Source organism: Cibotium barometz, chromosome 22, assembly GCF_041138505.1.
Source record: "Cibotium barometz isolate CiBa-2024 chromosome 22, ASM4113850v1, whole genome shotgun sequence".
NCBI classification, from domain to species: domain Eukaryota; kingdom Viridiplantae; phylum Streptophyta; class Polypodiopsida; order Cyatheales; family Cibotiaceae; genus Cibotium; species Cibotium barometz.
In genome coordinates this window covers 19,612,320-19,623,095 of record NC_141067.1, presented here as the reverse complement: position 1 = coordinate 19,623,095, position 10,776 = coordinate 19,612,320, and the positions used below count along the sequence as shown (strand labels likewise).

Here is a 10,776-nt window from a genome sequence, read left to right as displayed (position 1 = left end):
CTAAAAGAGAACACACAAGGTGAGAGGCTAAAAATCTTCTTCTTCTTCACACAACACTCAACACACCATATACAAAGATAAGAGTACACGATATGAAAAGGTACTCAACCAAATACATACTAGGGTTCTCTATAGTGTGAACCCAACTCAAATGAGCTGGCGCTATAACTATGACAATCTCTAGAATGGCTGTCACACACCCTGTCATCCCACTGGCTGCATATCATCCATGATCTCACCAACCATGCCGCAAGTCCAAGGGCTGAGACTCCAAACCCGCCGTAAAGTTTTCGTAGTGGGCGCGCAGCCTCTCGAGCTCAGCCCCGGGCTTCAGCCCCATGAACAGCTCCGCGTTCAGCTGAAACGCCAGTTTCTGCAGAGCGGGGTAGCCCAAAACGACACCGTCTGCGTCGAGCCAATCCTCCTTGATGCGCTTCACCACCGCATTTTCGATTCTATCGCCAAACGTCTTGAGCGCATTCGCGTTCAAGAACACGTTGATCGCCCTGCGCAGCCTCTTGTGCGTTTCGCCTTGCACCATGCTCACAGCATGCTGCCCCTCCAGCTCTCTCAGAGACCTCGGCCAGCTGCTCTCGAAGAGTTTGTTCTCATTGCACAGCACAAACTTGTTGGCATCAGGCCCCAGCATCACCACAGTCGGGGAGCCCAGCAAGAACGTCTTGAAAACGTTGCCGTATTTTGCATGCCTCTCATCATACCAGTGGTCTGGGTTGATGGGGTGCGCCCATGAGCGCATGTACTGTAGCGTCTCCCCCCAGTAAGGCAAGCCCATGCTTCCTGCCGGAAGCGATGGCAACCCATGCACTAGCACGTTCCAGTGAGCTTTAATGAGAGGCCAGATTTGGGTATTGAAACAGAACGAGGCTAGCAGAAGTATCCCACCAACTAAAATCTCCATTAGCACCTTAATAGCTGGTATAACGCTTGTAATTAGAGAATCAACTGCATCAGTAAAGCTGCAGCCAATTATACAGAGGGCCGCAACAACGACAAAGATTATAAGCTGTAAATGTAAGGAGTTCACGTGAGAATCCATGGAGGGAGGCGGGACGATGATTAAGGAAATGATTAAAGCTAATGATAAAATATATTAGAGTTGCAGGAGTGAGGCCAATGATTAGGCCTAATGAGAGCAATGATAAGGGCTAATGATAGTATAGGGCAATGATTAGAGCTAATAATAGTACAGGAGCAGTATAGGAGTGAGGACAAAGATTAAGGCTAATGATGAGTGGATGGGTCAATTAGGCGAATTACTGAGATGTGCACATCAAGTAGTCAACTAAAGTAGATTCGATGATGATATTAATGCGAGCGTAGGTCAAGCTTGATTAAGTAGAAGAAGGGAAGATTGAGCAAGGGGTAGCTGATGCTATGAGGATGCAAGCTTAAGAGGATGGGCATGGGCTAAAATGCAGTAAAAGAGAGCTTTATATAGACAAGAGAGAGAGAGGCTGGATGATCAAGGGAGGGACGTAGCTGAATATGGTGATGTCTTCACGGCCCTTGGACCTTGACTTCATGGCTGTTATCATCAGGCTACAGCTTACAAGCCACCATTGGTCCACGCTTGGCCTGCACCGCAGCGCCTACCATATGGGGTCACCATCGCAGGAAAGCGTATAATTGGCGTGGCCTGATCACCAATAGGAGGAGGAGGAGTACGTACGTATCCTCCTTATCATTGATCAGCTTACAGAGGAGCCCTTTTTTCACCTGTTCAAAATGGACTACTAAAAAGTTCCCACACGTGTTCTCCCTTCCCACTACACGGCGTTGCCCCTTTTGACTTTACGCCTCCAACGCGAGCTCTGGCATCGACCGACCAAAGGTTGCTTTTTGATGGGCCTCAAAGGTTGCTTTTAGAAATAAACTTCTTCTAAAAAAAGAAGTTCAACTGGTTTTTATTGAAAATTTGCATAGTTCAATTGATTTTATAACTAATAAACTTTTTTTCAAAACTAGTGGAAAAAAAAGGAAGTTTAACTGGTTTTTATCGGTGAAAAATTGCATAGCTTAATCAATTTTATAACTAAAATTTCAAAATTTTGAATCTTTAAATTCAATGTACAACAGTATTATGACATCCATTATCCATAGTGTACCACTTCTCCTCCTATCGGTGGTATAAGTTTCTTAGCCTATTGGTGCACGAGTACTATGTCATACATTATCCGTAATGTACCACTTTAATATGTACCAATAGTACTATTTCATACATTATCCCTAATGTATTACTTTAATACGTAGTTTCCTTTACAAACATTAGGGGGCATTTGGACATATTTTGGGCCTTTTACGAATGAAAGTAATTAGCAACAGACCAATAGGAATAGAGGATTGTGCACATTTGTTCTCCTTTGAATACTATAGGGAGGGAGACTAGGCTATAGGGAGGGGGACTAGGCTTTCAGTACTAATAATTACACTTGTCCCTTTAAAAAAGTAGGGGGTTTAGGGTAGGTATGGTCCCAACATTTTTCGTGGCTCAAAAAATCCTTAAATTTTTTGAAATTTTCGAGATCCCCCCAAAACTCACATTCTCTCCCCAAAAACCCATCTCAAATTTCATTGTAATCAAAAATTTCATTTTCAAGTCCGCTTTCCCTCTTGAACATCCAAATATAAACTTTTCCTCTGTTTCTCTTTCATCTCTATCTCATTTGTCCAACCCTAATGAAACCATCAAAGCTCGAAACCCTAAACTTTCTCTTCCATCTTAATCTCCCTCCCTTCTCGGAGCTCCCTCTCTTGCATCTTCGCGGCTCCCGTAAAACCCTAGTCTGCACATCTCTTTCCTTTTTATTCTAAACCTAACCTTTCTACTCTAGCTTCCAAGAAGATATGGCCACACCAAGAAGACGAAAAGAGGAGATTGAGGAGATATCCTTGCACAACAAGAACGACGATGATGGTACTTGGGTGGGAGAGGCATTTTGTAAGAGCACTTGGGTTTATCTATAGCCTGCTGCAATCAAGCCTCACCGAGTTCGACGGCGAAATGTACTGGAGCACCATTGGAAAGGTCATTTACAAGGCTTCCAAAAGGCAAGCAATGGAAAACTAGTGTCCACGGTACAACATGTTTACACAACACGAGATATCCATCTTCGCCAACAAACTCCGTTTCTATACAATTGTAAGTATCGTAGGTAGAAAGGGGTATGTGAGATTTTCTGACAGAGATGTTTCAATCTCAGTCAACTTATTTCTTGTTTACATATATTTTTCCTTTAAACATGGTAGAGGAGCAGCCATTGGAAAGCCTTACCAGAACATTTCAAGCACTACATGTAGACATTGGTCAGGCAATGTTTTCTTGTAAAACAAGTGCAGAACTTGTTAAGGAAAAGGTCTTCTTTTACCGGCACTCCTATTTGGTGCCAAAGCAGGACGGTGGGTTTGGTAAGCTACAGATAATCACATCTCCATCCCTATCTTCTATAGAATGGCCAATTCCATATACTTGGACTATAATGGTCATGAAATCAAAGATGCTTTGTGATATACAAAGTTCTTTGAAGTTTGCAAAGCCCTCTCGATCTGTGAGTCTTAGTTGGGTATGCCCAATACATCTTTTTGCCAAGATGTTCAATCAATTTTGTTTCTAACAAATACCTACCATGTTTGTGTGCAAGAAGGTATTAGGTGATGACATGGTAGCCTTGTTGGAGACCAGTGGAGGACTGTTGTGCAAGTAGACATTGGAGCCTCCTAAATATTAGAGAGCACCTCAATATCATGGGAGGTGAAGATATTAGCAGAGCACAATTCAAGGTGAACAATAGAAAGATTCAAAATGACTAGAGTTAAAGACCATGGTAGATCCCGATTGGGATGTTGATGGTATATCGCTCAATTAATGGGGATTTTGAATTTTGTGAATTTTGAAGCTACTTCAAGTATGTTAATTTTGTAAAGTCCTTGCCCTCAAAAAAGTGTACTGAGCAATGAATTTTTGTCTTGTAACAGCTATGAATTTAGATTTTTATATTAAAGTTATAACTCAACAAATTTACTCTAAAGCTGTCTTGTATGTGCACAATAATGGTCAGCTTAGTGTAGGTACTAGGGTTCCTATTCCAAAATGGTTTAGTGGCACACAGATTTACAGCACATGGTTTTTTTATGTTGATGGCTTCAGAGTCCATCCAAAATAATATATAAAGACCATTCCATAAGGGAATTGAGAACATTATATCTTACAACTTATAAGCTCTATACAAAAGCCGCCCATGGATGCAAATTCTTCTAATGAGAGGACTGTTCCTAGCAAGGTTGCTAGGCTAGCTATTTGAGCTGTTTCTTCTGATGATGACTCCTATTCCTCTATTGGGGATACAGATGATCAACCTATCCAGATATCTGAAAGCTTCAAAAAAGACCTTGAAGATGTAGACAAACTGATAAATGAAGCCAAAGAGGTGCACAAAGAATTCTTCAGATGAACAACCCAGAGAAGAAGACAGAGGAAAAATTTGTCATGCAAAATTAGAAAGGTTTTGTATATCGAGGGACTTAGGCCCTGAAAAATTTCTACATGGACATGTGTCTACTCTTTAAAGTACTTATAACGATTTTGAAGCAAACGTCTTTAAAATTCAGTTTTAACCAAAGATAAGTTATGAGAATAAAAATTCTCAACAATCTATTTTATTATGGCAAAGCACAATACTCACAAAATACAATAATGAGTAGGACTCAATAAAAATATAGAATGTTTATACAAATATGAGCCAAGCTCAATAAAAATACAGAATATTTACAACGTTGTTGTCTGGGAAATATCTGGACAAGCAAGGCAAAGAGGACAAAACCCGACAACCCCCCCCAGATATCCAACAAGGATAATGCTACACTTTCCCAACACCCCAATGAAGAAGATACTAGTAGATAGGAATGTGTGCTATGGATCTTTCTGACAAAATGCGACGTTGCAATGATGGGGTATTGATGATGTATACACATACAAATGTTAAACAAGCTTTGTGCTAAGTGACAAAAGAGCGAGATGACACTACGACACAACCAAGCGAAGTAAAATGTAGCGTGAAATGTGCTTTGTTTATTGAATTTCATGTGCACGGTGCTTGATTTAAAGACGAATTATATAGATCTTTATGATGAGAAAAAGAGAGAGAAGAAATCTTATCTAGCCACTTTTTGCTTGATGTTGATAAAGCTTTTGCGCACTTGCGATGATGCCCTCCACGAGAAACAATGCCCTCACGGCCCTCAAGGATTGAATTTTACAATGCTTTCAATTTTTGAATACAAACAACTTGCGAGGCTTGCTAACGCATGATTATGTGAGTGGGTGAGTGCGAAGCTATGTTATTGTTTTCCGCTGAGAATTGCACCTGCTTCTTTATTACAAACCTCTTCTGCTTCCTTCTATAAAAGTTATTTCCCTGCGATGCAGGTCGTTTCTCTGCGATGCAAGTTGGGATGAATCACTCTCTCTCTCTCCTTCAAGCGAACGCTTTTGGAATGCCAGGATGAGCTCATCACTTTCTCGTTTCGCGTGTGTGAGGGAGCGTACGATTCTATCTCCTTCACCTTCACGATCTCGCGTGACAGGCTGGCAGCGACGATTAGTAAGGTTGGCTTTACTTCTTCTGCATGGCCAGCAAATAGGAAATGGCACCGCTCTCTCTCTCTCTCTTCAAGTGAACGCGTGCGGGTGTGCTGGCGATGCTTCGCTTCAGGCATGCGCTGGCGGCAATTCATATCATGCGTTGCTTGTCAATTTCCACCCACTAAGATTCTACTTCCTTTTTTGAAGTTATGGACTCTGTTAGTTTGGCGGGTGTTTGAAAAATCCAATTTTTGTCGAGCTTTCGTAGTGTAGGGCTTGAGAGGTGGGCTATAGAGTCTCGCCATTTTACATAATTCAAAGAAGGGCTCCACTTCCTTTCGTTCTGGCAACGGTATGTGGATCTCATAAGTTGGCCTTATACCTTGTCAAAAGCAATGATAAGCTTAGTGCGCTCCAATAAGGCTTTCTTGAGGTGGCAAAGATCCATCAGGCTTCCCTTACATTTCAAATGGGCCAAGCCCTTATTTAACTGCCACATTTGCACCCACAACTCTCTTCGCCGACGTATCATGTTTGGTACATATTTCACATGGTTAGTCCCACACATGCTTGAGTGCGGTGATTGATGGAGGTTCTTGCTTGCAAAAAAAATGCTCGTGTGCCAAAACCAAGTGAGGGTACGAGGTGAAGGCATCACTCTTCAATATGCGCTACCACACATATGCTCATGCATCAAAACATAGTGGACAGGCAGAAAAAAATGCAACAGTGGCATCCTGCCCGGAGAAAGCTAGCTGGCTAGTGTGAACCCAGAATCTGCAGCGGTTGACTAGTGCCTTATCCATTAGGCTAGAGGATTGTGAGCAAATGGCTAGGATCTATAGTGAGAAAGGTAACATTTGACAAGTGAATCAATCGACGGGTCATGGATAGAATGAGAGAAGCAAAAGTGGAAGGATGGGATGACTTGAAAACCCTTAGAAGACTACCCAACTCCTCAACTCCCAAACACTTAAGGTCTTGCACTATTTCCCAAGGATCAATGTCAAAGGAAGGGGTATCTACCAAGGCACAATCGAAATTTTGGGTAAAGGAACCAGAAAGGGCCATCCAAGCTAAGGAATCTACAACACGATTTTCATGATGAGGCAAAAAGGTCAAGGAGGAAGAAGAGGTGAAATGGGTGAAGAGGTCACGGGCTAAAAGACTATAGTAGTGCATCAAAGAGTGGAGGGTGCGGGCTTGGCCATGAAACTGGTGGACCACGAGTTGTGAATCTCCATAGATATGAACATGAGATGCTCCCAAAAGAAGTAGTGCTCTCAAACCAATCAAAAGTGCTTGATATTCAGCAATGTTGTTGCTCAAATGATCTCCCAAAAGAATAGCATTCCCTTCAGGTGGATATATGACAATGCCGCAACTACCAAGTTTGTCCTTGCCCCTACATGCTCCATCAAAGTATAGAGTCCAAAAAGACGTGGAAGATTCAACATCATCTGCAACTCATAACAGAAAAGTCAATGGCTTAATTTTATCAAAATTGGTTTTGGTAGAGAACCATGTCCCATCCATTTCTGCAAGCTGGACTTTATTGCGAGGATAAACCTCAACAATGCGATAAGGACCCGACCATAAATGGCTTAACTTCCCAGGGAAAAGCTCATGACGTGCATCATAGAGAAGAACCAATTGCCCTTTCTCAAAAGAATAGGTTTTAGCATTCTTATCACGTTGCTTGGTTTGACGTTTCTTAGCAACCTCTTGATGTGCTCTCAATCTCCACTCATCTAGATGCTCCAAAGTGCCCAATCTCTCTTGCAAACTCTCCTCGAAAGGTAGTATGTGCTCATGAAAAAGCCTCAAACTCGCCAACTCATGCTCAATATAGGTAACACACATTCTTGCGCCCATAAACTAAAGAGAAAGGAGTGAACCCCGTGGCTTCCTTGAAAGTAGTGTTATAAGCCCAAACAGCTACTGGCAACTTCTCATCCCAATCCCTTCTATGAGTGTCTACAATTTTTCTAAGGATAGTGACCAAAGTTTTGTTTTGTGCTCTCAACTTGCCCATTAGTAGAAGGTTTGTAGGGGGTGGTTTTATCATGACGGATATTGAAATAAGCAGTGAGTTCCTCAATGACATCATTAAGAAAATGGGTCCCCCTATCAGAAACTAACTCAGCAGGTGCCCCAAAATGACAAATGATATGCTCAGTCAAAAATGTAGCAGTAGTGCATGCATCATCTTTCTTCACAGCTCTAGCCTCACTCCATTTAGTTAAGTAATCCATAGCAACAATGATATAAGATTTCCCATGCCTGGAAGTTGGTGTAATAGGGCCCACATAGTCAATTCCCCACTTCTCGAAAGGAAGGGCAGCAAGAATAGGATTATTAGGGCACAAACAATTCTCAAGGCAGGTGTCTCTCTGGCAAACATCATATCTTCTACATCACATCTTCTACACCACTCAAATGAATCTTTAAAAACAGATGGCCACCAATACCCAACCCTAAAAATTTTCAATGCAGTGAGTTTCCCAGCGAAATGACCTCCACATGCACTATCATGACACTCTTTCAAAATGTGTGGAATTTCCTCTCGTGCAACACATCGACGATAAATGCCCTCAAACCCCATTGTGGTACAAAGACCCATCAATGATAGTGAATTTTTTAGCATGCGTAACTAATCTCTTCTTCGCGGCTTTGCTCATGTTAGAAGGAAACTCAAGTGTGGACAAATAATGAGCAATTTGGTCATACCACTCACGTGCATACTCAATGCGAAACAACTCAGGTGCAGGTGCAATAGGCTCATCTTTGCATGGGATTACATCAACTAAGCAATCCAACTATTGGTCGATGTGTGCGTCGAGGGCTGTTGTGCACGTCGAGGAGGCTGTGCCAACTGCGGGGGTCATCGAATATCTACGGGGAGGTCTGCCTCAAAGGTAGAATCATGAACTGGTGCCGGTGTACTCGGGAGGTCACGAGTCCCATAAGCGGCTATAGCCCTCTCCCTCTCTCTACGTCATGCTATTGCAAGACGTCTTTGTCTGTAAACCCAAAATCTATAATCAGCAATGGTACATGTCTGCCACTCTGCTCGTGTAAGCTCCTCTGCTGTAAGGACACGTTGCTCTCATGAGAGAAGCAGCACTGCTGCTAGCACCATCACCCGAGGTGCCACTAGGACTAGCACCACACCCACATGCTCGTATGTTGTGATCTGGCTCTCGTGAAGGACTCTCTGGTATGCATCAAACTCATGTGCACTCCACTCAATCTCTGGAGGCACCTCAGGCTCCTCCTGATCTCTGTCATCGACAACGTCGAGTCCCAAGTCAGTAGCTGAGGTAAAATCAAGAGGCCTACCAGTCCTAGCATCTACTCGAATGAAGCCTGGGTGAAGATCATCAATGCCCAAAAATCTATATGTCGCTAGGTCGACGCGTGCACGGCAAAGAGAGACATGCTGAGAAGCATACTAGCTCCTGGGTGATGCAAGACAAATGGAAAAAATGTCCACATCCCAGAGCATATCCACCAGTACTGTCAATGTCCTCGATATACAGAGAGCGCAGCAGGCATCACAGAGGAATGGTGGTGCATCCTGAGAGAGAGGTCGTCGAAAAATAGGCCGTGGATATAAAGGCAAGTAGTAGGACACTGTCACATCTGAGGATCTGTGGAACTCTCGAACATGCAGCATCAACTGCTCTGCCCTATGCTGTGTAATCCGCTCCATAATCATGTGATGCTGCGCCTCAGCTCTAGAACTCTCTACCTCAGTCCAAGCCTATGCAAAAAAATAAAGCATAAAAATAATTGATTAGTCTCTCTCATTAGGTATTACTGAAAGAAATTTATAACTTAGGACCTTAATTAAAACTCTTTTACATGCAAGAGAAACCTACTTGCTGGATGTCAGACTCTCTCACATGCCGTGCCTCTGCAGTAGCTGCCTCTGCCCTCTGTATGTTGAGATATCCAGCTCATCTAGTGAGGAAGTGGACACTGATGACCCACCTGGGGGGATAGGCTCCACACTTACACCACTGGCATGGTTGGTGAGATCATGGATGATATGCAGCCAGTGGGATGACAGGGTGTGTGACAGCCATTCTAGAGATTGTCATAGTTATAGCGCCAGCTCATTTGAGTTGGGTTCACACTATAGAGAACCCTAGTATGTATTTGGTTGAGTACCTTTTCATATCGTGTACTCTTATCTTTGTATATGGTGTGTTGAGTGTTGTGTGAAGAAGAAGAAGATTTTTAGCCTCTCACCTTGTGTGTTCTCTTTTAGGGTTTTGTGAGTGTGTGTGTGCTAACAGCTCAAGCTCTCTTCTCCCCTGCATCTTTTCATGGTATCACAGCCTGGTTCATGCTAAGGGCTGAGTTGTAAGCAAGAGAAGCACAGGAAGCGATATGAGGGTAAGAGCTTCATCTACTCTTCCCTATTTGTGCTGGTGGCGACTACACCATTGTCGAGAGCTCTACGGGAGGCACCGGCAAACGATCTCTGATTGAGGAGCTTTCTTCGCGGAAGTAAAGCTATAAGGCAACTATAGGGTCCTATTGGACAAAATTTTTCGAGCCAAAAACGCGTTTCGGGCGTGTTACGACCTCCGTTTTTCAGAAAGGAGGCGATTTCGAGCACTGCGGGTAAGTCATCGATTCTCTGCAGAGAGAACTCTGTTTTAAGAACTACAGGAAGACAGATTGGTTGTGCATACATTGTGTGTACTGCAAGGAGGTCAACAGTTGCCATTGGGTATATGTATGCACATTGAGGTCACTGGTTGTGATATTTGAGTGTAGTACAATATCGTTGTAGAAAATACAGCAGTTTGTGCAGGACAAACCAAAGTGCTATTTTTGGTAAATTTGTGTGTCTAGAAAGATGTCAAATGATGGCATAAACCAGATTGTTGCTGAGAAGCTTGATAAGAACAACTTCCATGCTTGGAGGTTCATGTTGACAAATTTCCCGATGGGAAAGGGTTACTGGGACTACATAGAAGGTGAGCATGAAGAGGCACCGGCGATACCGGAGATCAATCTGACTGCTGCAGATGTGAAAGACTTCAAGGATTGGAACCAAGGAGTCAGAAAATTTATATATTGGCTCTCTATCAGTATACAGGACACCATGATTGGGCACATATAGGATGCCAAGTCCCCCACACCTTGGTAGAACTCTATGA

At 43.0% G+C, this 10,776-nt stretch overlaps 1 protein-coding gene across 1 annotated transcript; it reads right to left on the bottom strand.

The window, feature by feature from the left end:
- Positions 1–235: 235 nt before the first annotated feature.
- LOC147626350 (11,12-secotaxane synthase-like) lies at positions 236–1,057 on the bottom strand. The gene has a single exon (XM_086816796.1). It carries the CDS (start codon positions 1,055–1,057, stop codon positions 236–238), a length of 822 nt encoding a protein of 273 aa, XP_086672922.1.
- Between the last annotated feature and the right edge of the window lie 9,719 nt (positions 1,058–10,776).

Excerpts from the sequence above, each read along its gene's own strand:
- LOC147626350 (XM_086816796.1), bottom strand. The coding sequence starts at position 1,057 with ATGGATTCTCACGTGAACTCCTTACATTTACAGCTTATAATCTTTGTC.